This window comes from Fukomys damarensis, unplaced genomic scaffold (genome assembly GCF_012274545.1).
Source record: "Fukomys damarensis isolate Sample0158 unplaced genomic scaffold, DMR_v1.0_HiC HiC_scaffold_19, whole genome shotgun sequence".
Taxonomy (NCBI): Eukaryota; Metazoa; Chordata; class Mammalia; order Rodentia; family Bathyergidae; genus Fukomys; species Fukomys damarensis.
In genome coordinates, this window is record NW_022900931.1 from 61,098,366 (window position 1) to 61,124,462 (window position 26,097).

Here is a 26,097-nt window from a genome sequence, read left to right on the forward strand (position 1 = left end):
CTCGCGACCCCGCCCGGTGTGAGCGCCCGGCCAGCCGTAGCCTCTCCTGCTTCCTCCGTGCGCGCCCGCGCAGCTCCTCTGTCTCCGTCCCTCCGTGCGGGCTCCGCTCCCGGTCCCCGTCTCCCACGCCCTTCCTCGGGTGGGGTCTTTCCCTCCTTGTCCTCCGCTGCCCTCTGCTCGTCCTCCTCGGTTCCTGTTTCCCTCAGAGCCCCTCTGTACCCTACTCCAACGGTGGCTTGCTTTCCCTCGGTCTCCAGGATCAGCCTCTCCAGCTTCTTTCCTTCCCGTCTCTGCGCCTCTGTCTCCACAGCCCAGTCTCTCCGGGCCCTGTCTCCCGACCCTCTCCGTTCACTTGCTTTCCCACCTTCACCGTCTCTCAGTGTCGCCGCCGCCAGTGTGCCACTGCGGTTTCCTCCCTGTGCCAGTGACTCTTGTCACTGTACCTGTCTCTCTGTCTCTGCATCGTCCCCAAAGTAGAGCCACAGACTCCAAATCCACTTCTGCACATCTGCCTGTCGGGGAATTCAGTACCAGCCCACAAGATAGCCCATTTCCAGAGCTTGATACACATAAAATTTCTGGTGGTGCATGCCTGTAATCCCAGCATTTGGGAAGCTGAGGCAAGAGGATCTCTGTGAGTTCAAACGAAGGCTGGGCTACATAGTGAATTCAAGGCCAGCCTGCATAGCAAAACCCTATCTCAAAAAAACAAAACCTTTTTTGGCAGCCACAGCACCCCTTCCCTCCCCCATTTTCTCCCTTTGCTCAGGGACATAGTGTAAGTGGAGCTCTGGAGGGGAGCCCTTTAACTGGGGTGGGGACTTCCCCAAGGGACTTCCTGAATTTTCGTGTGGGGAGGGGGGAACTAAGACTGGCTACTTGATTGCAGGTGTGGAGGGTGGGTAGGGGACAGCTTGGGTACAGAATCCGGGGTCAGAAGGAGGAGGAGGCTTAGGCTAGGACTCCTGGGTCCCAGGGGAGGACAGAGACTGGTCCCCATGAGATCCATGACTCCTGCCAAGGTCTGCAGTCAGGAGGATTTATTATCACTAAGTGGCCGTGACAGATCTGGGGGGAGGGGGGACACTAAGGAGGCTGCCGCAATCAGCTCCCCTAGAGGCAGCGATTAAGGGCTCATTACCCACTAGGGAGGGAGCCTGGGAAAGACAACAGCGGGAGGACTGCTTTAGGTGGGGATTGGGACACTCCAGGCGGAAGCTCCCGGGGAGGAGCTGAGAGACTGTTCCGGGTGCGAGGAGACCTTGGAGGTGGGTGTAAAGCAGGCAGGGGCCTCCCGACATGTGTGAGGGGGTGGTCATGGCTTCTCCAGCTGGACATCTCCAATGTGGAGGCTTCCCACATCCTGGTAGGTGCCCTGGAGGCCGCGGGAGATGTCTTCGTACATGGAGCAGTCATCGAGGTTCAGGCCCTGGGGGGACACGGGCAGCAGACGTCAGTACCCCAAAGCCTAGGGTCCCTGCCCTTCCCACCACCAGCCCCAAGGGGGGGACCCTGTGCAGCCCGTGCACTGCGCCTGCCCCTAGACTGCCCATTTCCAAACCTCCGCTCACCTCATAAAGGTTTTCATCTTCACAGTCATCCCGGGGGTCCACCCCAAACTTCTCGTTCTGCCAGCGCTTCTGTGGGGGGTGAGCAGGGGAAAGCAAGCAGCGTTTCAAACTCTCCTGGATGCCCCTAGGAGGTGTTTTTCCAGAAGGGTAAGGGACATGCCACATATCCAGTATGTGGCAGGTCTTTCTGGGTCCAGAGCTGGTGTCAGCTGTCCGCACTTACTACTCTCCATGAATGACAACAATAATATTGAATAATAATAGTTCCCTGTGGCCTAAGGAGAGGTCCGCCGGAGCAGATGACTGTGGGAGGACCCCTAGCCGCCTTCTTCCCTGGTCTCTGCTGCATCTTTGGGGACAGTGCTGCTTGGTGCAGGCAGGGGGACAGTAGGGATTCCAAGAGGAGGGATGGATGAGGCCCCCCTTGGGTCAGCACCACTTAAAACCTTTCCATTGCGTTGGTGCGCCTAACTCCCACAGTCCCTGAGAGGTGGGTACATTCTGGTTCCCAAGTGTTGGGTGGGGAACCGTAGTCCAGGCCCTTACCCACTGACCTGGGGTCCCTTGGGGGCTCACCCTGAACAGCAGCAGCGTCCCGGGCACCACAGCACAGAACAGCAGGATGATCCCTTCGGCTGTGATGATGCGATTCTTGGTGCCCTCTCCCATATCCAGGAAGGGTCTGGGGAGTGGCTCTGTGAGGAGCCGATGCTGCTCAGTACCCTGCACCTCCTGCCCTCCTAGGATCCCCACCCCACCCCTGAAAGCCCCCTGCTGCAGTAGTGGCCATTCCGAGCACACACGAGGAAGGCACTCATAGAAGAGGAAAGCCTGTCTGAGCAAGGCCAGGTTCTGAGCCACTCACCACGCACTCGAAGGTAGGTGCCACAGGAATGCAGTGCTGTCCCCCCAGCTTCCACTCGGCAGCGGTACATGCCCCCGTGGCTCTTGTTCACATTTGGGATGACCCACTCGCCCCTTTGGCCGTGAGTGTGACCCACTAACACTGGGATCCCTGTATAGTTGCCCTGGAGGATGTGCCACCACGTGATGTTGGAGTTGTTGCCATTGTTCAGGCACTGGAGGTGGGCCTCATCCCCAGTGCTCACTGTCACTGATGTTAGGCCACTGTGCACCCGTAGGGTGGCCTGGCACCCAGGTCCTGTGAGAAGCAACCGGTGGGTCAGGGACTGGAGATAGCACCACTATCCCCAGCCCTGGCTCCTGCAGCGGCAGTGCTCCAGGAAGTGGTGGCGACAGACAGACAGACAGACAGACAGACAGCTGGGAGGAGGAGAGTATGGTGGGTTCCCCTGGAGCGCCCGCCTCTTCTGCAGGTCGACTTTGTGCTGTGGACTCTGGCTTTTGGATATCAGTTTCCTGGCACTGAAAAGCTCCTCCGAGATCTTCTAGACAGCTCAAGAGCCAGGTCAGGCAGCCACCCTCAAGAAGGCCACTGGGGTCCCGGAGCCTCAGGTCACTTTACTTTGTGTGACCATCACAAAACCCTGAGAACTGAGGTCCCTTGTACAGCAAGGTGGCTGAGGCTGAGGCGTAGGGAAAGGAGAGGGCCTAGGGCACAAACTTCCAGCTCCACTGGCTTGTCCTGGCCTGGGATGCCTGCCTTGGCCTGCAAGCCTGGGGCACTTCTCTCCTTCTTTGTATGAGCCTAGGGCAACCCTCATTCTCTGTAACTTCTGGTGGCAGCCTGGGGCTCAGAGGAGGGTTCGGTCCTTAGGTGGGGGCCACAGGGTAAGGGAAGGGGTATAGCTGGGGGAAGTCAGGGGTGTTTCTGAGGGAGAAAGGGTTGTCTGGTGCCTTCTCCTCTGGGAAGCCTCAGCTCTCAGCCTCCCCAGGCCGGTCCACATGGCTGGCTTTGTCTTGCGGAGGGAGGAGGAGAAAGAGGTGGGGAAAGAGGCTGAGGAACCTCATGGTCACAGGCTCAAGACTCAGACAGACAGGAGCGCTGATCCTGCTCCTAGGGTCACTGGTGTGTGACCTTCCTCTCTGAACTTCAGTGTGGGCACAGTCCCTGTCAGCTGGCCTTGGGTGGGGGAAAGGAAGAGACAGGAGGAAGGAGTGAGGCACACCCCGCTCCCTTGTGCCGAGGGTTATACAGGGTGCCACAGGTTTAAGGCAGAGACAGGACAGTGCCACCCCCAGATCCCCTTCCTGTCCCCAGCCCTGGTGCTCAGTCAAGAACCACCTTAGTTCCTTATTTTGACTTGTGTGGACAAAGGTTGGGTGGGGGATTGGCACTCTCAGTCCTGCCGCCCTCCACGGTTCTGTGGGTCCCTGTTAACTTTGCTGAGCCTCTCCCAGCTCTGTCTTGTCAAAGCTTGGGACGTATGGGTCAGTCAAAGCCCAGATCTCCCAACTGACTGCTGTGCTTGCTTTCCACATCAGCCTTCTCCAGCTCTCCCTTCTCCGGACTCCTGTCCCCGACCGAACCCTTCCCCCTGCCTACGCCCGCCCTCGCCCTCCCTCCAGCCTTCCCAGCCCCCAGCACCTGCCCTTAGGCCACGTACCCAAGCTGGCTGCAGATAGAAAGCAGAGAATGGTGACCCGCAGAGCTCGGGAAACTCCTGTGCCCCCAGGCATCTTCTTCCAGTAGGTTGATGAGTCTGGGTTGCAGCAGGCAGATTCCACCCCAAACCCCACCCTGCTTCCTGCCCAGCCCTGCCGGAGATGGGCTCCAGTGGCCCTCACTGCTGGGCCCTTTGGGCAGCCCCTGGCAGTAGAGTCAGGCCAGTCGGGGGAACTGCTTCTGCACCTGTGGCGGCCACAATTCCCCCGAGGCACAGCTGCTTGCGGGGGGGAGCTGCTGATTTAAGCCCCACCCCCTGCCCCCGAGTCTTGGGAAGGAAGCCTGGGAGAGCCCGAGCCCCGGTGCCTCGTGCAGGCAGGTCTTGTGTGGTCTGTCCTGATCCTGAACTGTGCCCTCCTGGATCTTAGGTGAAACTTGTCCCCTCTGAGCCTCTGTTTTTAGCTTCTTGGGGGGCGGGGCAGGATTTAGAGGACACAGGGCCCGCTCTGTGGTAGGTGCTGTTACCGAGGGTGCTCACCGGGAGTAAACAGCACGGGCAGACCCTCTGCCACCTGTGTGACGAGGAGGCAATCACTTTCCTTCCCCCAACCATAGGATTGTTTGTTTATTGGTGGTGCGGCACAATCAAACCCAGGACCTCAGGTACACTAGGCAAGTCCTCTACCATTAAGCTACACTCTCAGCCATTTATTTTTAATTTTTTGATTTTGTGACAGTCTCCCTAAGCTGCCCAGGCTGGAATCAAACTTGTGAGCCTCCCCATGACCAACTGTTTACTGGAGTTCTTTCATGTTGGCCACACAGGTCAGGCAGGCCACCCTCGATTTCACAGAGGAGGAAACCGAGGCCCAGGGAGGCCAGCTGGTCACTTGCCAGTACCTTACATTCTGGGAGGGTGGGGAGGGGAGTGGAGCGAGGATTCAGTCACCCCTTTTCTGTTTGTTTTGCAACACTAGGTTTTGAATTGGGGGCTTTCATACTGAACTGCATTCCTGGGCTTTTATTTTTTATTATTTGAATTTTGAGACCAGTTGTAAGTCCCAAAGTTGCCCAGGCTGGGATTGCAGGTGTGTGACACTACTCCAAGTTGCTTTTGTGCGATTCCCAGGTCCCTTTTAGCAAGTCATTCTTGGCCGGGGAAATTAGGTTGGAGTGGGGAGAGTGGAGAGGTTGAGCAGTTAGGGGATCTTCACACACACATGGAGATGTGCAGGGAAAAAATTCATTGCAGGGGAGATGTTTGGTAGGGAAATTGAGTAACACACCAAAAACGCATTTATAGGAGATGGATGGAACAGTGTAGGGCCGTCAGGCAACAGTATATACCATAGAGTCGAGGGAGCGTCAATATGAAACAACACGAGACCAAGAAAAAACTGTAGCCTGGTGCAGCTGACTTGTTTTTAAAAGGCAAGGAAGCAAGCAAGGCATGGTGGGCCACCCCTGTAATCCCAGCACTCAGGAGGCATAGGCAGGAGGATTGGTGTGAGTTCAAGACCAACCTGGGCTACATATCGAGACCCTGGCTCAAAAAACAAAACAAAGAAAAAAGGCAAAACATTGTGTGCTGCTTCACTACATGCTTGTGTAAGAGACGTAGACCCACATGGGTTATAAATGCCGCTTCTGAAGGGGGTTATGTTTTGGGGAAGTGAGGAGGGCTAGGACTAAGGGCACACATGGCCTGGCCTGTTTTGCAGTATTAGGGATTGAACCCATGGGTGCTCTACCACTACGATACATCTCCAGCACTTTTTTTGACTTTTTTTTTGTACCGGGATCGAACTCGGGTCCTTGTGCTTGCCAGGCAGGGCAGTGGAACCACTGAGCTAAATCCCCGGCTTGAAACTTTTTAAAAAATTAGTTTGCCCAGGCAGGATTTGAGCTTGTGAACTTCTTGCCTCAACCTCCATCACGGGTGGGATTATAGGCATGTGCCACCACCTGTTTTAAAACAAGGTTTCCCTAAATTTCCCAGGCTGGCCTTGAGTTTATAGATAGATCTCTTACCTCAGCCTCCCAAGTAGCTGGGATTATAGGCATATGCCACCAAATTCAATCTATGTCCTTTTTTTCCCCCCCTCTGGTACTGGGGCTTGCATTGAGCTACATTAAATTTGTAATCCTCCTGCCTCAGCCTCCCACAGTGCTGGGATTATAGATGTTTGCAACACACCTGGCTAATTACTTTACACTGGTTTCTGTTACACTGTTATGAACAGTTTTGCATACCTGAAATATTTAATAATTTTAAAATAGTGTAACCATCGCCCACATGGAAAACCACAGGGCAGTGATGGTGAACTTATGGCACCTGTGCTGCAGTGGGCTGTACCACTGAAAACTCTGAAAGGTTCACCGTGCCTGGCACAGGAATTCAAGCTTGGTATAGTGGCATATGCCTGTAACCCCAGCACTGAGAGGCTGAGACAGGATCTCACAATTGAGTCTCAGAAATTTAGTGAGATCTTGCCTCAAAATAAAAATGGGCTGGGGATGTAGACCCTGCTTGTGCACACATATACACAAATTTGAGATTCTGAGTCTGTATCTCAGCTCTGCCAACCGAATGGCTGTTTTTTCTGCTGTAACATGTAACCCTGTCTGAAAGGCCATACTAGTGCTTTGTTTCTGGAACAAGGCTGGTTAGTCCTTCTTTGACCCTCCCGGGTCTAGCGGCAAACCTTTTTTTCAGGCTCTCGACTGCCCCCCGGTGGCTGGAGGGGTAAGTCTGCATGACTGCAGGCCCACTCCTGGGCTCAGGCAGTGTTTGGGCACCTTCGTGCCTCACCTAGGATCCATGGTGCCCCGCCCCATATGAAAGACCTCAGCATCACGCTCTCTTCAGTCTGCTCTGGGAAATGCTTTCCCAATGGGTAAGAGGAAATGGAGTCGGGATGTGGTGGCGCACACCTGTCACCCTAGCAGTCAGGAAGGCTGAAGCAGGAGGATCAACAGCCAGAGGTACACAGTGAAAAAGTAGAAAAAACAGCCCCAGAACAGGGGTGTGACTAGCCCAGGGCTAAACCAGGCACAATTCTTAGGGATTTCTTATCTTTCACTTGAGAGGGCTAGAGAGCACTGTAGCTGGTTTAGTTGCTTGGGTTTAAAATGATGGCTCTGCCTCTTTCCAAATCCATCTCCAACAAGGTGCTGTCTGGAATCTACTTCACAAGGGTTGCTGGGCCCATTTCTAAAACACCTAGCACCACAGTAGATTCTAGTCTTAAGTACGAATCTTAGCCCTGACTTCTAAGCCATTAAGGGTGGCAGCTTCACTCCCCATCAGCTTGGGTACTTTCCTAACCTCGCTCTTCAATGTGGGGGAAGCCAAGTGGCTGTCTCCAAAGTTCTGCATAGCATCTTTTTTAAATTAGTACTGAGAATTGAACTTGGGTCCTCATGCTTGCAAAGCAGGCAGAACCACTGAGCTAAATCCCCGGCCCACAGCATCTTGAAGTACAGTGAAGGCTGAGAAAAAAAGGTGTACACAAAGTTGCAGGTAGGACTATTTTGTGCAGTGCTAACTACCAAAGCCAGGATCTACCACTGAAGCTACTTCCTTAGCCCAGGGCTGGAACTTGGACTATTTTGTGCAGTGCTAACTACCAAAGCCAGGATCTACCACTGAGCTACTTCCTTAGCCCAGGGCTGGAACTTGAACTCGAGCAGGACTCCACTGCAGGAGGCCACCAAGCAGAAGCTACACCTTAGGGTCAAACCCAACCTTAGTACCCTTAAGGATAAGCCTCAGTATTTCCTCCCCTTGTAGATTTGGGGGAGGGGTGCAGGGGGGAAGACACAGGTACCCCCAGTCCCTCTTACAGAAGGGAAGGCAGTGGTCCATCTTCATATCCCCAAAGAAACAGCTGATTAAAGAGACCCAGACCAAGTTACGAATGAGGCTATTTATTAACCCAGCATCTTTGTTCTAATGCTTCTTGTTGGCAGCTGCCACCTGTGGGAAAGGAGAAGATAGATCAGCAGAGTTTCTGTTGGGGCAGTGTGTTTAATTAGCTACCCACCCCTATGGCAAATGCACTCATCTCATCTAACCCTTACAACCACAGCCATGCCTCCAGGTCAGCTGTAAACTGGGCTTCAGGAAATGAGAGTCCGACTTCCACCCACTGACAATTGTGCCAGGTTTTGCTCTATGGAGAGTTCCTTTTTCTAGGTCACCCAATTATTGCTAGAAACACTCTATTCTTTTTTCCTCTAACTTGAAGCAATCTTCCTGTCTCAGCCTCCTAGAATGCCGAGACAATAGGCACGTGCTTCCACACCAGGCCCTCCATTCTTTTTGACAGAAGTGACTAAACACCCCTAGAAGTCCGGCTGTACTACAGCCTGTGGACTTCTTGCCATCATTCTTAAGGTTGGCGGGAGTGGATCACATGTTATGTGGGGAGACTGCAGAGCTGAAGATCCTGCTTGAGAGAGGGACAGCCAGGATCTGGATGGGGACCTGAGCCAGGGTGCTGCTTTGGTCTCAGTTTCTCCCACCCTGCCCCACCTGGGGCCCAGCAAGAATAAGTAAAGAAATACTGTAGTCAGAACCCTAGAGCTGACCGGGCAGAAGGGAACCAAGTGTGAGGTTACAGATATGCACCTTGCAGAGACCCACAGCACGCTGGGCCTGGGGTTCCCTCTACACTAACATATGAATTTCCAAGCTACTCCAACAGAAAGTAATGTCCTTTTCTTTGCCCCTGGGAAGCCCTCCCCCCAGGAGGAAATAAGATCTGTGTGACAAGGGGCTCTGGAAATGCCTACCACGATCAAGGATCTGGCCCAGGCCTGCATGTTTGCCTCACCTGTCCGGCGATTCTGTCCAGATCTCTCTGTCCCTGAGGTGTTAGCTTGCGGCCCCTGCAGAAGGGAAGAGTCATGCAGTCCCTGGTGAGTAGGTGTTGCAAGAAGCTCCTGGCTGTGGGACCACATGATGCCAGCCCCAGTGTGCTACATTCTAATGAGCTGGGGGCAGGAGGAGCCCTCCTGGGAACTGACAGGGTGTCGTTTGTGCAAGCATTAGATCAAAAACCCCGAAAAAATCAATTGGGAAAAGTTAACGAGCAGGCTAATGAAAGCAGACAGTCGCTAAATTACCTTCCCAGAGTCTGAGGAAGTCAGCCAGAGAGGTCGGGGTGAGGCCCTGGCTGTTTGTGGTTCTGCTGAGTCCCTGCCAAGGGGCAGGGGCAGGGCACTTAGCCACCCACCTCCACTCATGGGAGCAATACCCAGCAACTCCAGTATAGGCCATCCACAGGCCTGACCTGACTCGACCTCCCCACTCCACTCCTTACCCATCTTGGTCCTTTTCCACCATTTTCAGCCCCTCCAGGGCCTGGAGGACTCGGCGTGCCACACTCTTGGAGCCTCGGCTGAAGTGGCTGGGCATGACGCCATTTCTTTGACGTCCACCGTAGATCTTGGTCATGGAGCCGACCCCAGCGCCACCCCGGAGGTACAGGTGCCGTGCTGTGGAAGCTGTGGAGGTGGGGGTTGAACGGGAGCCTGAGGACCCTTCTCAGGGAGGTCTCCTCCCAATATGTAAGAGCCTTGTTCAAGGTCACATATACTGTCTGCTATGGAACAGTTAATTCTCACATTTTACAGAGAAAGAAATGGGAAATACCAGGACCCAGTACTGACAGCCTTCTTGTCCTTCAGCCCAGTTCTTCCATGACTAAGTGGTTTAGCACTATAGAAAGGACGCCTCCTCCCCAGGGACAAAGCCCTTAGCTTTTGCTGCATAACAGTGCTGCAAGGGACATGGAGCCTAGTAAATGTTCAGAAAAACTACAACAGACCCGGGTGTACACACCTGAGCTACACAGTAAGAACCTGTCTCAAATATCCCAAGAAAAACTATAACCATCTCCATGTGCCACAGATTCAGAGGAGTGGAGAAAAGATCTATTCCGGAGTGTAGCTCCCTGTCCACACCAGCAGGGTAGAGCTCAGGAAAATGGTCAGGGCAGACACGTTGTACCGAAAGCTTCCAACCTGGGATGTACATCACTGCCTCCATGGACTTGGACAACTTCTGCCCAGTCAGCTCCAGTAAAGCCAGTTAGTTGAGAAGTAACACTGAGCAGAAGCCTGGCCACTCAAGGCCCAGGAGTGAGACCCCAGAGCTAAGTGAAGACTCAACAGTATTTGTCAAGTGCCACTCTGATTCAGAGAAAGGGAAACAGACTCCAGAAGGCACTCAATGGCCCCATGTCATCGAACCCCAGAGGAACTGCCTGTTGTGTCACTTAACCCTTACAGAATTGAACCCAAGATGCAGGAAGTGCCCAGACTTTAGCCACCATACAGCTGTCTTGATTGTGGAACACAAGGTTAGGGACTCTGCTTTATCCCTGGGGTTGAGCAATCAGAGGTTCATTTCTTCAGTAACTATGCATTCAGAGACAGAGGCGGAACAGTGCTGTATGTGTGTAACTGACTAGACGAGGTGACCTCTTTCTCTAATCCTTCTGCCAGGAGTGACACCACCAGAAAACTCCACCCTGAAGATCAGTCCAAATGCCCAACAGTCATGGTTGGTCCGCCCATCCTGCACCTTCCCGGGACTGTGCTTAGGCTCTGGGTGCAGTTGGGCAGAAAGGATAGCTGCTGTAAGGCATGGCTCAGCCACGCAGCAGAGACTGCTTACCAGGGACACAGTGGGAGGCCCTGGCTCACCAGAACAGGGTCTGGAGCTGCCAGGCAGATAAGACAGCAGATGAGGACTCAAGTCCCAATACTGTTCCTTGTCAGCAGTGATAGCCTGTCTGGCTTCCAAGTGGTGTGTACATTAATACTAGAGGCGAGCGTTCACTTAAAACTAGCACAGTGACTGGTACAGCAAGATCCAATGAAGCCTACAGGATTCTTCAATGGGGACTTACATTTTTCTCAGTGCTGTATAAAAGCTATCTGTTATGGAGATCAACTTTTGTCAGATTACGAGTTCCTGCCCTGCCACATGAGTTCACGCAGGTCATTTTTCTAACCAATGAGGACATTTATTTTAAAAACTAGAAGATGTAAAAACTGAAATAGTGAATTCTGTAAAACTGACCTCTTTTCTACCCCCTCAAGATTTATTCTAAGTACACAAATCCAGGCCACTCTAGCTGGAATTTAAGAGGCTGATGAGCCAGGCCCTGCCACAAATTCTCAGCCTTCCCACAGGCCCCTGCTCTTTTCCCATTCCTCTCAGCAAACTATCCATAAGTCACTGTGCTTTGAGCTCACAGGGAGACCAAGGTTGCTTGGGTCACAGCAACTTGGCCATCTCAAGAGTGTGTGCCAAGTGCAGAGCAATGGCCCCATTCAGACCTAAGTCAAAAGGTAGAGGAACACTCCTGCCACGGTCTGCCCTGACTCTTCTCTGCCAGACTTCTAAAGAACATCTAGTTCCTTGACCTTTATTCACCTTGTGTTACCCAGGCCTCATTCTGCTAGTACCACAGCATGAGTGGGTTGCCAGCCTTGCAAAGAGGTCAGATGGACCAACCTCTGCCTCACAAGCAACTAGAACCCCCAAATGACACTGCACCATACTCTTCTTACTCCTGAGCAGTTCCTTCCGAGAAAGAAGAGACCCAATTAGGACAACACTTCATACCTCATTCCTTCACAGAAGTTCTCCTTTGAGCAATACTGAGCCATCCTCCAGTGGTCTCCACTCTCCCAGAGTGGGTCCTCTGTGTCTCTACCTCACCCTTGCACTTATTCCACAGCCCTGCCTTCTCCAGCTCTCAGGGTCTAAGATCAACACCAGTTCTGCTGGTCCACTGGAGCCTCAAATCCTTGAAGGGGCAAAACAGAGAGGCCAGGCCCCACCATCCCAAGAAATCAACACAGCCACATGCCTAGTTTTGGACAGAACTACCTATCAATACCTCCATGGCCACTTAACGCCAAACCACTTCACCTCCCTGTACCTCAGTTTCCTGTCAGAGGCCACTCCTATAGCTTAAGTATAGGCCAATGATGGTGAACCTTCTAGAGCTTTCAGTGATACAAACAGTCCACTGCTGCATGCATGCTGTAACTTTACCACCACCGGTATAGGCTGATGGCAGGACCAGGTATGACACTGGATTCTAGGATATTGGCAAGCACCTCCTGCAGAGGGTCAGACAGTAAATATCCAATCTGTAACAACTACCCTGCATCTGCTGCTGTAGCGGTGCCAAAAACCTAAAGTGGCAGCATCTCAACAAAAACACGGCTTTGGGCCTAAAACCTAATTGCCCTTAAGCCACAGGGTGGCTGGTAAGGTGAGGTCCAACATGGACCATCAAGGGCTTTAGGGGATGAGACCAGCAGCAGGCCGAAAGTGCATTTCCAACGGGGAGATGTCTGGGAAGGACGTAGTGGTTAAGAAGGGGTCACAGCAACTGCGACATGATAAGCAGGCTCGCCTAGGTTTATTACCCAGGATCTCGATGAGCATCACTGGCTGTCTGACACTAACCTGACACTAACCGTGAAAACAGACAAAACCAATCATACTTGAGGGATTATTTTTTGCACACTACATAGAACGTGCATTCACACTGCCCAATGGTAAAAGCTGTTAAGACTACTTCCTTCTAATTCTAAATTCAAAGGAGCCATGACCTGCCAATTCTTTGAGCACTGTCAAACACTTAGGACCAAGCAACCAGGTGGGTGGAGGGCTGTGTCTAACTCAGGCCTTGGGTCCCCAGGAAGTCAGCTTCCTTTCCTATTTTCTAAATACACAGTGGTGGGTGTATGGATATGCCACCCACCCCGCGTACCTCAAGAGCTCAACTTCTAGTCCCCAGGTCAGGGAATGTGGTGAGTCTTATGTTGCGCTCCTGTGCCCCGTCTAAAGCCTGAAACAAAGTGGGCCACTGACATTTGATACACAAGTGCATGCCAACCTGTATAAGGCCCAAGCCCAAGACATCTTGGGGTCACTGCAATAATTCGAGCAATCTGCTTCCCAACTTCCTATCTACTAAAACTTGGGCAGGACAGAGTTCCCACTTCACAAGGGGAGAAGACTGAAGATCCAAAATTAAGGCACCTTAGCGCAGAGGAAACCACCATGCACATTCGGGCACTAACCTCATCCCCCAAGTTAGGTCTACACAGGGTGTCAACTTATGGGAACCTCAAAATGTCAGATAGGCAAAAGCTTGCACTGTGCAGCCAGCAAACGTATCTAAATTACAACTGGAATATTAAAACAAAAGGGGGCTGCTACAAGGCCACCACAAAATTTCCAAGTTTTCTTTTGGGCACTTGGGAATCGTGTCAAGATTTAGAGCAGGGTGATCTGCCTAAATTGCAATCTAGTTAGAAATACCTTCCTTATTAGATACAAGGACCTGAACAACAAAAAATCACAGCTGACTTTTCTTGAGCTACAATGCAACAGATTATGTTTCTAAATATTTCCCCCCTGTACTTAAAATCATTAGCTTCACTGTAGAAATGAACAAAGACGGGTTGAACAACTTGCCTGAAGCCAGTTAAACAGTAGAAACGAGGATGAACTCAAGAGTTTGACTGCACGCACAGAAGAACGTCTCTCTAAAGTGACTACCTCGTTAAAATACAAACCAACGCTCATTTATCTCCAGAATTTCCTTGAAGCTCAAAGCCGCAAGAAACACAGAACATACAGTGATCCACGCTTGGGCCCAGCTCATTCCTTGGCCCCAGCCGATGGCCCAAGTTCCTCACCAGCTCGCGTGTAGAACCAGTTCTCATCGTAGGGAGCAAGCTCTTTATGCTTGGCCAGTTTGACTGTGTCCACCCATTCGGGGACTTTCAGCTTCCCGGACCTAGGGCCAAGATAATGAGAAAAGCACAATTAGGCAATCTCCACAAACTCCTCTCCAGCCTCCGTCCACTTTGAGCCTCAACTTCTACACTCACTTTTTGAGGAAGGCTGCCAGAGCTCTGACGAACTCCTGCTGGTTTACGTCTTTTACAGTAACTCCGGGCATCTACAAGAGAAGGTCATGCACGTGAACACTTGGCCTAGTGACGACTGGCGAGGACCCCGGCCCGAGACCAATCGCGCTCTTGCGGCGTCTTAAGCCGCAGCCTCCGTGAACTCCCCCGACGCGTTTCAACCCCAGCTCCCGGTCCAGCGTGGCTCACGGGCGCCCACGGTCTCTCGGGACCCAGGTCCAACTGCCGCTGGGAGACCTCTCGAGATGCTTCCCCTCCCTCGCAGGATTCTGGGCGCCCCACGCATCCTCCGCTGCCCAGCAGGCCCTTTCGGTTCCTGGACCGCGCCGGCTGGGCATGTCCAGGCCTGCCGCTCGCACGTGGCCGCCGCTTCAGGGGGTGGGGCGGCACACGCCGGACGCCCCAAGGACCCTCAAACGCGCTTCCCGAGCTGAGAGGCCCGACTCTGACGCCCTGAGCCCCACGCGAAGCGGAGCTCCCGCTTACCGTGCGGCCTCCGCGCTGCTAGCCAGGGGAAAGGGAACGACGGGGTTTCCCGGGCGCACAAATCGGGCGTCGAATCTCGCGGGAGTTACTCTCTCTCGCGAGAGCAAGGTTATCTCAGGCGGCTCCGCCTCTATCAGGGCGAAAGTGGAGGGCGCGTGTGAGGGTGGAGACTCTTGTGTTTCCTCTGCCTGTCTTCTGGGGCGGGGCGTGGTAGAGGGGAGAGTTCCCTTCTGGAGCTGGAAGAAACCCAGGTTCTATTGTGTCTTGCACCGCTGGCAGGGAGCACAGAGGACACTATGAGGGCGGAAGTTGGGCAGGAGAGACCTGGCCACAGCGGGCCACCCTTTTCCCGGATGGCCGGAAGTAGGAGTAGTGAGGGCGGAATTGTGATAGGGAACCTAGGGGAAGGGCAAGGAAGAAATATGGCCGCCTCCTTCCCCTCTTCTACCGTCAGTAATCGCGAGAGCAGGAGGTGGCGGAAGCCCCACCCTTCTTAGGGCAGAAATTGCTTCAGCTCAGTTTGAGGAGACTCGAGTGGAATGAGGCGGGGAGGAAATCAGGGTAGGGACAAAGGCAGGGGCGGGACTTTACAGGGTCAGTTCCTCTTTACTTCCCGGTACTGCTGCTATCTGTTCAGCATTTAGGTTTACTTTGCCCTTTTAACTTTCCGCGGGCTTCAGCCTCGTCACTTAAAAAAAAAAAAAAAAAAGTGTGTGGCAGTACACACGTGCAATCCCTGAACTCCGGAGGCTGAGGCAGGAGGATCTCAGCGAGTGAGTTCGAGGACAGCTTGGGCTATAATAATGAGTCAAGGCCAGCCTGATTTACATAGGTACTATCTCAAAGAACCAACCAAACAACCAGCGAACAACAAAACAACCAACCCAACCCAATCAAACAAAAATACCACACTGAAATTCCAATTATTTTCCTATTTTAAATGATTCTCTTGTACGCGGTGCTTCACATATTCCAGCGACAAATATTTTGAGTGCCTGCTGTCATGCCTTACCTGAGTAACATCCTCTCAGCAAACATGCAGTCCTTCACAAACAACAGTATACCGCTAAAGGGCCATGCTTCCCTCAGTAAGCAGATGACCATAAAGAAAATTCAAGTCAGGGCATACAATCTCCCCGGTGCAGAAAAGTCCAGTATTATCTGTACAACTGCACTGACCGTCCTTGGAATTTCGACCGAAGGCACCTCCCCCAGGTTTTTTAGGGTTATAACCCCATCCCCAAACCCTGTAAAAACTTAACTTCTCCTCCATCCTGTTGCTGAAATCATTCATAGTCTCAGCCTGTCAGCACCCAGACAGAAATAAATCTAGACTTTTTTCACATAAAGCCTGTGTCTGGGTGGTCTCTCGTGTGTTGTTTGTAACACCTACTCTGTGCCAAGGGCAGGTAAACATTAGTTGTCTATTATGTTACTGGTTCTGTAGTATTACATGCATGACTCTTACGAGACCCACAGCAATGAAAATGAAGGATACCCTTTGTGGTTCTATAAAATTGTTAGCTTGCTACAGAAAATAAATACTTAAATGTGTATGTATGTGTGTGTGTTTTGTTTGTTTTTTTGGTACTGGGTATTGAACTCAGGCCCTTGCACTTGCGAGGCAGGCGGCAGAACCACTGAGCCAAATCCCAGACCCAAATGTGTGTTTTTTGTGTTGAAAAGACTAACAGTTTAAAACATCAGAGCAAACAATATAAAAAATTTCCACATTGAAGCTGGGTGTGGTTCCACACGCTAGTAATCCCAGCATTTAGGAGGCCGAGGCAGGAATACCTCAAATTCAAGGTCAGCCTGTGGCAAACAGTGACACCTTCTGTCAAAAAAACAAAAAACAAAAAACAAAAACAAAACAGGGCCTGGGATTTAGCTCATTGGTTCCACCCAGCTACCTCACAAGCCCAACTGTACCATTTATTAATAAAATGGAAATAAGGTATGGCTTACAGGGTTGCTATGAAGATATATGTGAATCAAATATAGAGGGTGGGTATTCAGTAAATGGTAATGATTATCTTTGACCTTCCATGGATTATTCCACACTTAACACTCATGAACCTCCCTAGTTCAGATTTATTTTTTGTGGTACTGGGGATCAAACTCAGGACCTCGCACTTACAAGGCAGGCGCGGTGCCACTGAGCTAAATCCCTGACCCCAGAAAAAATTTTTGATAAAAACTTGGTTCTTCCTGTCCTGACTGGCTCGGTTTTCCTACCTGGAAAATGACTTTTTTTTTTTTTTTTAATCTTAGTGAGTTTATTGGTACTTTCTAAGTATACGGTATAGTTACATTCACCATTGGGATCTTGTACCTTTGCATGACAGATCTTGGTTCTCATTTTTTCCCCATACCCCTGCCCTCCCTCCACCCCCATCCATCCTCACCTATTTAAAAAGACTTTGTTTCCATTTTTTCATATTTTTTTCTTGTCCCTTATTTCCTTTCCTCTACCCTTCCCACTTCCCCTACCCCTTTAGACCTTTTCTTCCTATTGCATATTATCAGTTATACAATTTGCATCTTATTTACATGTTTAGTTTTTCATGCCAGAGAAACTATTTGGTATTCACATGTGTATAAAATATTTTAGATTAGCATCAACATGGCATTCCATGGCCAAAGCTAGCATGAAGATATATTTTATCTACATAAGCTTTAAAGAAGAAATCTGTGTCAACATTTATTGGAAAATTAAGATGTTGGGCTAGAGATGTACCTCAGTGGTTGAGTGCTTGCCTAACATGTGCCTAACATGGGTTCAATACCTAGTATTGGAAAAAAAATATGTTGAAGATAGAAATCCAGTTTCCCAGTTTCTTTTGAAAAAATCAAAAAATGTGGAGACCCTGAGCCCATGTTTTCGACTAGCAACAATCCACTAGGGCCCGAAAGAGGCTGCCTCTTAGGTAAGGATGTATTCTGTTTGCCAGTCCCCACCTGGCCTTTTTTTTTTTGCTCATTTATGTATTTGTTCCTGTAGGTATTTCAATTTGCAACCCTCTAATGGGAAGAGGACCTAGAGCTGAGGGGCGAGGAGGAAGGGGAATAAAAATAATTAAGATATATTATGTACATGTACCAATCCTCAAGATGAATATAATCATTAGGTACTGCAAACATGTAATATATATATATTTTTTTTTGCACTGGGGATTGAACTCAGGCCCTTGCTGCTTTCTAGGCAGGTGCCGGAACCACTGAGCTAAATCCCCAGCCCAGCATGTACCATTGAAAATACAGTGGCACCTCCATTCATGAACACTTCTGTTTGCAAACTGGGTCTCAAAAGCATTTGACAAGCCAGGTGTGGTGGGAGGCTGAGTTAGGAGGATTGCCGTTGAGTTTGAGGCCAGCCTGAACTAATAGTGAGGCCCTGGCTCAAAAAAAAAAAAAAAAAAAAAAGCATTTGACAAAACTTTGCTTGCATTCACAAACTGCACATGGAGTTGCAAACACAACCATGGCCATGGGAGCCCCACCAAACACAAACATGGCTGTCTTCCCCAAATCATAGAGCAAATTAAGTTCGTGAACCAAAATACTACCGTAATTACAAAAATTAATAAAAATCAACAGCCCTCTGAATATCAGAAAACTATGTCTGGCACAGAATGGGCAATTAATTATTGCATCAGTGAATCCCTCACTATCTCCCTCTATCACTCTTTTTGGTACTAGGGATCGAACTCAGGACCTTGTGCTGGGGGGCAGGTGTGGCACACACTGAGCTAAATTCCTGACCCATTCCTCTATCAATCTTATCTGGCCATAATAAGAAATCCAAGTTTGTGTTTATTTGTGGTAGTGATTGAATAGAGCTGATTTTCACTTTGAGAAGTGAAATGAGCAAGTCTTTTCTTTCAATCAGGATAGACTAGGTTAGGCTGTGATGACATAATCTCCAACTCTCAATGACTTAAAACAACAAAAGTTTATTTCTTGCTTACTCACACAAAGCTAAACACAAAATGAAAATACTTTATTTTCATATGCACAGAGACACACATGAGTGCACAGGTATATATAACACATGAACGCATGCAAAAATGTATTTAGATCCTTGTCAGTTTGAATTGTACAACTTTCTCTTTCTTGGAGATTTAAATAGGTGCCAGGGCCCAAGGAGGGGATTCAGAATATCCACCTTTGTCCAAGAAAATGCTCATACTACAAAAGGAACTGAAAGCTAATGAAGTACCTGAAAGCTTAAAGAAAAAACAAAACCAAACCGTGAAGCTTGCATTATTTTAAATTCCATGCAAAACCCCTAAGCAAAACAGTGAATATGTAGTGCCCATAGGTTTTCACCTCCCTACCCCATTGAGGCAGACTCCACTTCTGGATTTTAGCTCAGGAGGGAGATGGACCCCAGACGCCCAATATGCAGAGAGACAGAGGGAGCTGGGCTGGGTCGAATAGAGGGTCCAACAGGCTGGAATCCTCTTCCTCCAGGGGGAGCTATAGGCAAGCAGGAAGTGGGCAGGACCAGGTCACATCCATTTTCCCTCCTAGAAACTCCCTGTTTACCCCATTTGATCCAGGCTTCATGCTTGTTCACCTGGCTTATTGCAGACCCCCTTCTTGCTGATTTTCTCAATTTCCAGTCTTCCTTCCTCCCGCCCTTGCATCAAATCCCCCATACTTGACTTTCTAAAGTTCAGGGTCTCTGAATACATCCTTGTCTATTTCAGAAACAGTCCCTGGTTCCCTCTTGCACACAGTTGGTGGTCTAGACTCCTAAGCCCAGCATGCCAGATCTCCATAGTCAGAAGCCTCTCCAGCCTCATCTCTCCCTATTTCAGAAGTTCCTCTAGGCCAATCCACCATTGGACAGGAGGACTCCCAGCCTTCTTCTCTGTCCTCCTGAGTGTTTCTCACTCTTCAGAGTTCCTTAGGTCTTGCCACTGATACTTGTGAAGGCACCTCGGTTCCCCAACTAGAATGGAAGCTCCTGGAAGGCAGTTACCTCCTCCCAGGCCAGACCCTGGTTACTTCTTCATTCCCTCTCCAGACTTCAGCAGGTGGCTAGGGTCTGGAGAGAGAGAACTTGGGCTGGAGTGACGAGACCAGGCTCCACATTATTTTGATATATGTCCATGGACAAGTCCCTGACTCTCTAAGGGCCTCATTTTCCTTGAGATCAGGACACTGGACATTTGCCATTGAGTACAAAACTGGTAAAAGTGATTCACTAAACAACCCCCAGCTGCAATCCTAGAGGCAGGCTGAGGAGCTTGGGGACCTGGACCTGAGGACATTCAATTTGACTTCCTATCTTCTTTGCCAGTCCCTGCTTACTCTAGTAACCATTTCCCAACCACCTTTATTGTATCCTCTCCTTTTAGGAAGCAGGTTACCTGGTGGGCCACAGGGGTGGAGTAGAGAGATCCAGGTGGGATTAGGGGATACTGAAGGAGCCAGTCGGGGACCGTGGGATGAGTCTTTCAGACCTATGAGAGCCTCAGCTGCCTCCTGCTGCAGCTGCCACTCTGAGGGGGGAGATGTCCAGGCCAGGCGAGAGGCTCCAGGGGCCTGCAAAGCAAACAGAAAAGCAGGCTGGGAATCACCATTTTTGCCCACCCTGCAAGTGTTTCCTTCCATCTCTAGTCCTTTCACATTCCCTTGCTTTTCCCTTCCCCAGGCTCTCAACCTCCTCCCTGGGTCCTGGATACCACTTCCCAGGACCTGTGGCTGTAGCAGAAGAGAGTCCGGAGCACCACAAGACTGGAGTATCACAGTTGAGCATCTAGAAGCAAGGAGAGATGCCAGGGGGATTAAACACATAAACAGACATGAGGATTAGAATTCTAAGAGCCTACTGGCCCAATGAGCTTTGTGGGTTTGGGTGAGTGTTGTGCCTTGTCTTGAACTGCTTTGTTTTCTATAAAATGAAATCCCTCACAGATTTTTATTCCCAGACTACTATTAGGGATTACAGGATATCACTGGTGTCAGTTTAAATTTTTGTTTTTGTTTTTTTGAGACAGGGTCTTGCTTTGTGGTAAAGGTCGGCCTTCAACACACTATGTAACCTCGAACTCACGGCAGTCCTCTTCCTTCAGCCTCCTGAGTGCTGGGATTACACCTGGCTTTGGGTGTCAGTTTTAAAAAAATGGACAATTTACCTAGGGGGACTGGGATTAATGACCGTGTTCCACCAGATTTGGTTTTACTTATGCAGATCCCCAGTCCTGGTGGAATTTGAAGGTGAGCGTGGTTCACCTTCAAGAAACTTTCTCTACTGAGCCTCTGAGGATCTCACCATCATAATCCTCCATTTCAGCAGGCAATCCTATCCCATCTCATCTCTCTCTCTTTCTCTTTCTTTTTTTAGTACTGGAGATCGAACTCAGGACCTTGCACTTGCAAGGCAGGCAGTGGAACCACTAAGCTAAATCCCCAGCCCTCCATCTCATCTCTTTTAAGAGGATTTTTTTTTAAAAAACTGGGGATTGAACTCAGGACCTTGTGCTTGCAAGTCAGGCATGGTGCCACTGAGCTAAATCCTCAGACTTTTAAGAGGATTTCATAGCCACTATTTGTTCAAGGTAGGACCTGTGTTAGGTGTATTCCATACATTATTGTTAATTATTACAAAAACATTAAAGTAATAGTATCTCCCATTTATTGATAGAAAAGAAGGCTGAGACAGGTATACATACTTGTCTGAAGATTCATAGCTAGGAAACAGTAGCTCTATGAGCACTCTGCCTTCCCTATTAGTAGTCTGGGAACTTTTCTTCATTATCTTTCACTGTGATATTCATAACAGAGTTAGGCTTGGAATAAATACACATCCTTTGTCTCTACTCACGTGTGTGGCAGGGTAGGATGCCCTTGGGGCTCTCCAGAAGGAGGAGCTGTCAGTACCGAGCAAGATCCTGGGAAGGCTGGGAGGGATCCATGCGTGGGCAGCCGGAGGGAGGCACCAGGGTCAAAGCCTAGGGAAGATGAGGGAATGCAGAGTGTAGAGAGATCAGAGGTCACAGCTCTGCATTCTCCTCACCTGTGTCCCTTTCCTCTTTCCTTTCTGATACACTGGCAAACTGGCACTGAATGAATGAATGCTGAATTATCTTCCTACCAGGGAAGGGATGCAGAGGAACAGCAGATTCTTGGCATAGCAAGCGATACACCACTGGAGATGGCATGGAGAGGCCTGGAGGCAGCCAGTGTCCGTTGCCCCAAGGGCTGGGAGGCATTGGAGTCCAAGGCAAAGGCAAAGGCAAAGGCAAAGCTTCTGGGGGACGGCTGAGCATCAGAGGCCCACAGGAGTTCTCCTATAAAGGTAGAGGGCGCAAGTTAAGTACAAAGCTGGAGAAGAAAGATGTGTTCTAGGATGGGGTAAGACCCCAACATTATGCATGGGTCCTAAAATCCTACCCTTTCATTTTGCCTACAGAAGTGATTTGCTCAGGATTACATGCTGAGTGGGGGATGGGGCTAGAATCCAGAGGTTGAGAGCACTGAGGAAGGAGTCTGGGCAGGAGACAGGGTGGAAGCCACTCCCTCACAGCATAGGATCTCCTTACCTTCCCAGGAGGTGTCAGTGCCAGTGGGATTGCCCCATGGAGATTCTGAGGCAAGGGTGCTATATTTTCCTTTCCATCTGTGAGGGATCAGAGAGCGCGCTAGTGAGCTTTCTTCTAGACCCATTTCTTCCTCAAACCCCGAGTTTTATCTCTCTCTGAGCATTTTCTCCCTGCCACCCCGCCAGGTCTCACTATGTAGTTCAGACTGGCCTTGAACTCACTATGTAACCTAGGCTGGGCTTGAATTCATAGTAATCTTCCTGCCTCAGCTTCCCAAGTGCTGGGGTAGCAGGCATGTGCTACCACCCCAGCTCTCTTTGACCATTTTCTACCTGAAGATTTCACTGCATCCTCCTAACACTTGATTTTTTTTTATAGTTAGGAGGCTGAAGCCCAGAGAGTAGAAACACTTGCCCAAGGTAGCATTCCTACTTAGTGGCAGGACTGGGACTCTTTCCCCTATTTATGCTTTCTATATCCAAATCCCTGCCCGATCCCCAGCCAGAGATACTCACAGGGCACCGCTGGTTGAGTAGCTTCTTTCTTAACATGGAGGGGCACTTTGAGAGGGGTTGCCCCTCTCCTCACCAGTCCCTGAGCTAGTTGTCTCTTTAGCTGGGCCTCCTGCTGTCTGCGCAAAGCCACCTGAGCAGCCATGACCCTCCGGCGTTCCCTAAAAGAGGAGGAGAGTTGCAAGTCAAAAGCCAGCTGCCCTTTAGAAGCCCATTCCCCTCCCTTGCCTAGACCTCATACTCACAGGATGAGGACACATTTGTGACACTCGCAAGCCTGAAAGAGGCAGAGGCGCTTATGGCCCTTGAGATGGGCTGTAATCCCATGATTGCGGCAGCGGGCACAAGTTGGAGAACGACTGACAGCTCTTCTGGGAATAAGCTCTGTGCCCTGCGTGGCTCTGGTCTCAACTCCTGCATCAGAGTCAGCGGGGCAGTGATGGGCAGCAGGTGTTTCACTGGGTTCCATGGATCTAGGGGCAGGGGTGGCGGTTAGGATAGCTACATGGGACCTTCTCTTAACCAGTTCTGCATTTGGGAGGCCACATCTGTGTTTCTCCGTCCTGTCCCCATCTTCAGCCCACAAACTTTCTCACTGTTCCTCCTTCCTAAGAGATCACTTTCTTCTTTCCTTTCTTAGATGTTCTTTCAATACAAACAGCATCCTCCTTGGTTCACTGACACACTTTCCCATGGTAAATTCCAATTTGGGGCATACACATGCCCTCCCACGCTTCTCTTGATACCCATACCCTTTTCCCACAAACACTGTGTTCCAACCAAGTTTCCCCTGGCATCCTTTTCAACAATTGTCATCCTATCCTTTCGTATTTATCCAGTCCCAGTAATATATTTATTGATTTTGGAAATTCTTTTATTTTTGAAATTCTTATGCCCCGCAGTTCAGTCTGCCCCTCACTCTTTCAGTTTGACTCCGCCCCCTATACCAGGGATCAAAATCAGGACCTCAGGACCTTGCACTTGTGAAGCAGGAACAGCGCTACTGAGCTAAATCCCCAGCCCAGTTTGATTCTGTTCTTTATGCCCTCAGTAATTATCTTATTCCCAGGGATTCCCTCCCCACTTTAAGCAGTTATTTTCATTCACTCCTTCATTCATTCTACAAATGTTTACTGAGCCCCTGCTAAGTCGAGGCCCAGATCAAGGCCAAGGGCCTCGCCTCAGGATGCCAATTTTCCCTCGCAGGGGGATGTACCCAGAGCTTATGAACCTGTACCCATTTCCTACAATTAATCCCACGCACCCCGCCATGTAGCCATTACTGCCGAGCACCCTCCCAGGAACCACCCCCCCAACACCCGCCTGTGGCTCCACTGCGCTCCAGGGCGTCAGGGAGGGGGCAGGGCACGAGGAACGCGCTGCGCCCAGGGTCCCGCGGGTGGGGGAACAGAGTGGGTCGCGAGGGACGTGAGGAGGCCAAGAGGAAGCTTGGGAGGTGGTGGGGGATCCCTCACAAGAAAGGAGCGGTAGGGAGGGAATGGGGAGGGCTCGTGTTCATGCCGCCAGCCCGTGGTTACCACAGCCTCCAGCGAAGTCAGACTCAGTGCAGAGGAGGCGAAGGGTGGGAGAGACAAAGTGGTGAGAGGAACGGTTACTCTCGCGCTAGTTTTTCCTCGCCATCCTACAAGGACCAATGAGCTTCAAGCACTGGCCCAGGGGCAACCAATGCAGTTTTAGACGCTGTGCTGACGGCCCGCCCCTTCCTCTTTGTGCCCTTCTACAGGTCGCAGAGTATCAGGCCAGCCAATAGCGCGTCGAGTTGAGTCTCGTGTCCCTTACCCTCCCCCACCGTGGCTCGCATTTCCAGACTATTCCTTTTCAGGGCAGGTGGCCAGTGGGGCGTCGAGTACTGTCTCCAGGACCCAGGCCAGCCCTCCCTCCCAGGAACGGCAGGTTACTTACTCCTCACCTTGAGCGCCCAAGAGCGTTGCTGCAGGCCATCTGCGCATGCGCCGTTTTACGCTTCTCTGGCGTGTGCTCTCGTCCTGACTGCAGGCTGTGGTGTCTTCATTGCTCTCCTCGTTCCTTAATTCCCCGGCTACGCCTCTTGCGTCCCTCTCCCTGTAATTTCCGTGTTTCTTCTCAGCTCTCAATTTTTATCAAGTAGCACCCGTTTTCTTGTGTCTCTGTGCCTGTGTCCAGTTGTCTCTCTCTGCTTGTCCGTCTTGCACCTTTTCGGACCTGTGCCCTCCCGGTGCCCCATTCCCTGGATAGTCTGGCTCCTGAGTCTTGTGTGCCTCCCTCAGGGATTTCATTCTTCTCAGGTCGCCCCTCTGTAGTGGGTGCCTTCTCTTTATCTCCCTGAAGACCCCCTCCTGTCTTCTCTTCCTGACCTTCCCGTGTGGTCCCATTTTCTCTGTGCATCCGGGATATCCAGATGCGAAAGAGGCGAGACCTGACTCTTCCTCTCATGTTCACCGTCTGAGCCCCCTACCCCGTCTTTGTGCCCCACACCTCATTTTCCTGACCCCTTTGCCGTGCTCTCTGCTGGTTCTGTCTCCGTGCCAAGTGCCATCCCATCAGGTTACCCTCTTCCCCTCTCTGTGGGTCTTGTCTGTCTGTTGTGGTCGTGTCCCCTCTGACCATCCAGTCGTTGTTCCTTTAGGATTTCAAATCTTTTCTGCTTGGGTCCCTGTTTGTGCTTACATTGTTGAGTCCTGTCGTTTTGCATCCCAGGCTGGTGTGTGCAGTCTCCTCTGATTTCCCAACCCCTTTTTATGATCCGTTGTCAGCCTTAATTTCCCCTTCCCTTGTCCCATCTTTTCTGTGGGCTTTGACTCCTTTGATTGCCACAGATTTCGGGGTTACAGACTTGTGTGTCCGTGGCATTCCAGCCTGAAAAAGGTGACAGAAGTGACTTCCAGCTGGACCACTGTGCAGAAGAGCTGTTCTAGATAACGTTAAAAAAGGTTGTTTGGAGCCAATCTGAGGGTGTGGTGAGGTGTATGGGTGGGGTTTACATGCCAGTTTAAGAGATTGGTCTTTTAAGTGGGGAGGGAGGAGGGAGAGAGGAAATAACACAGAGCTTAGCATTTGTTGGCACTTATCTCATTACACTTTACAGTGATCTTATGAGATGTACTGATACATTTTATTTTTTGTTTTTGTTTTTGTGGTGCCAGGGATCGAACTCATGACCTTGCACTTGCAAGGCATGTGCAGTGCCACTGAGCTAAATCCCTGGCCCTACATTTTTTTTTTCAGCTTTAATTGAGTTTGTTGGTACATTTTAGGGATACAGTACAGTTACATTCATTGCTGGGATCTTGTACCTGTACATGACAAGTCTTGATTCTCATTTTTTCCCCTTACCTCTGCCCTCCCTTCACCCTACATTTTATTTTTTAACTGCTCCAGTTTTTTTTTTTAGTGCATGATTGCAGTAATAATGTTTACATTCCTTGTTTAGAGTTGGTACATAACATAACACATCTTTTTTTTTTTTTTTTTTT

The 26,097-nt window shown here is 50.4% G+C and overlaps 4 protein-coding genes across 12 annotated transcripts in view; 1 reads left to right on the top strand and 3 right to left on the bottom strand.

The window, feature by feature from the left end:
• Nucleotides 1-1,032: 1,032 nt before the first annotated feature.
• Cd79a (CD79a molecule) lies at nucleotides 1,033-4,377 on the bottom strand. The gene is made up of 5 exons (XM_010623289.3): nucleotides 4,100-4,377; nucleotides 2,437-2,733; nucleotides 2,148-2,266; nucleotides 1,572-1,640; nucleotides 1,033-1,429 (listed from the first exon to the last, which is right to left on the bottom strand). The coding sequence occupies exons 1-5, from the start codon at nucleotides 4,170-4,172 to the stop codon at nucleotides 1,316-1,318; spliced, it is 672 nt and encodes a 223-aa protein (XP_010621591.1). The 5' UTR covers nucleotides 4,173-4,377; the 3' UTR covers nucleotides 1,033-1,315.
• Nucleotides 4,378-8,012: 3,635 nt separating this feature from the next.
• Rps19 (ribosomal protein S19) lies at nucleotides 8,013-14,654 on the bottom strand. The gene is made up of 6 exons (XM_010623288.1): nucleotides 14,557-14,654; nucleotides 14,032-14,102; nucleotides 13,837-13,937; nucleotides 9,426-9,609; nucleotides 8,937-8,991; nucleotides 8,013-8,077 (listed from the first exon to the last, which is right to left on the bottom strand). The coding sequence occupies exons 2-6, from the start codon at nucleotides 14,100-14,102 to the stop codon at nucleotides 8,051-8,053; spliced, it is 438 nt and encodes a 145-aa protein (XP_010621590.1). The 5' UTR covers nucleotides 14,557-14,654; the 3' UTR covers nucleotides 8,013-8,050.
• Nucleotides 14,655-18,523: 3,869 nt separating this feature from the next.
• Nucleotides 18,524-24,241, bottom strand: Dmrtc2 (DMRT like family C2). Of its 5 annotated transcripts, none has more exons than XM_010623278.1 (9): nucleotides 24,163-24,241; nucleotides 22,870-23,097; nucleotides 22,628-22,785; nucleotides 22,113-22,189; nucleotides 21,665-21,860; nucleotides 21,395-21,521; nucleotides 20,266-20,326; nucleotides 19,938-20,112; nucleotides 18,524-19,038 (listed from the first exon to the last, which is right to left on the bottom strand). In XM_010623278.1, the coding sequence occupies exons 2-9, from the start codon at nucleotides 23,091-23,093 to the stop codon at nucleotides 18,926-18,928; spliced, it is 1,131 nt and encodes a 376-aa protein (XP_010621580.1). In that variant the 5' UTR covers nucleotides 23,094-23,097; nucleotides 24,163-24,241; the 3' UTR covers nucleotides 18,524-18,925. The 5 variants fall into 5 exon arrangements, with proteins under 5 accessions (XP_010621580.1, XP_010621579.1, XP_010621581.1 ...); XM_010623277.2 differs by having other exon boundaries at nucleotides 24,100-24,178; XM_010623279.1 differs by lacking the exon at nucleotides 24,163-24,241 and adding an exon at nucleotides 23,948-24,014.
• Nucleotides 24,029-26,097, top strand: part of Lypd4 (LY6/PLAUR domain containing 4) — a 7,502-nt gene continuing 5,433 nt past the window's right edge. The window contains exons 1-2 of one of the 5 annotated variants that reach the window (XM_010623284.1): nucleotides 24,431-24,538; nucleotides 25,441-25,554. The gene's annotated coding sequence lies outside the window, so the exon portion shown is untranslated. Of the gene's footprint in view, nucleotides 24,112-24,154; nucleotides 24,224-24,430; nucleotides 24,539-25,440; nucleotides 25,555-26,097 lie in introns of those variants that run through there. The other 4 variants (XM_010623285.1, XM_010623286.2, XM_010623287.3 and 1 more) reach the window with 4 other exon arrangements.

Bases quoted from the DNA above. Each gene is read 5' to 3' on its own strand.
- Cd79a (XM_010623289.3), bottom strand. From the start codon at position 4,172: ATGCCTGGGGGCACAGGAGTTTCCCGAGCTCTGCGGGTCACCATTCTC. The intron at 2,734-4,099 runs GTACGTGGCCTA...TGCTTCTCACAG, and splicing joins TCTATCTGCAGCCAGCTTGG to GACCTGGGTGCCAGGCCACC. The intron at 2,267-2,436 runs GTGAGTGGCTCA...GGCTCCTCACAG, and splicing joins CACCTACCTTCGAGTGCGTG to AGCCACTCCCCAGACCCTTC.
- Rps19 (XM_010623288.1), bottom strand. From the start codon at position 14,102: ATGCCCGGAGTTACTGTAAAAGACGTAAACCAGCAGGAGTTCGTCAGA. The intron at 13,938-14,031 runs GTGAGTGTAGAA...TCTTGGCCCTAG, and splicing joins CTGGCAGCCTTCCTCAAAAA to GTCCGGGAAGCTGAAAGTCC. The intron at 9,610-13,836 runs GTGAGGAACTTG...CCACCTCCACAG, and splicing joins CTGGTTCTACACGCGAGCTG to CTTCCACAGCACGGCACCTG.
- Dmrtc2 (XM_010623277.2), bottom strand. From the start codon at position 24,143: ATGAACACGAGCCCTCCCCATTCCCTCCCTACCGCTCCTTTCTT. The intron at 23,098-24,099 runs GTGAGGGATCCC...CCCTGCCCCTAG, and splicing joins CTCCCTACCGCTCCTTTCTT to ATCCATGGAACCCAGTGAAA. The intron at 20,327-21,394 runs GTGAGTAGAGAC...CCTTGCTTCTAG, and splicing joins CATCCTACCCTGCCACACAC to ATGCTCAACTGTGATACTCC.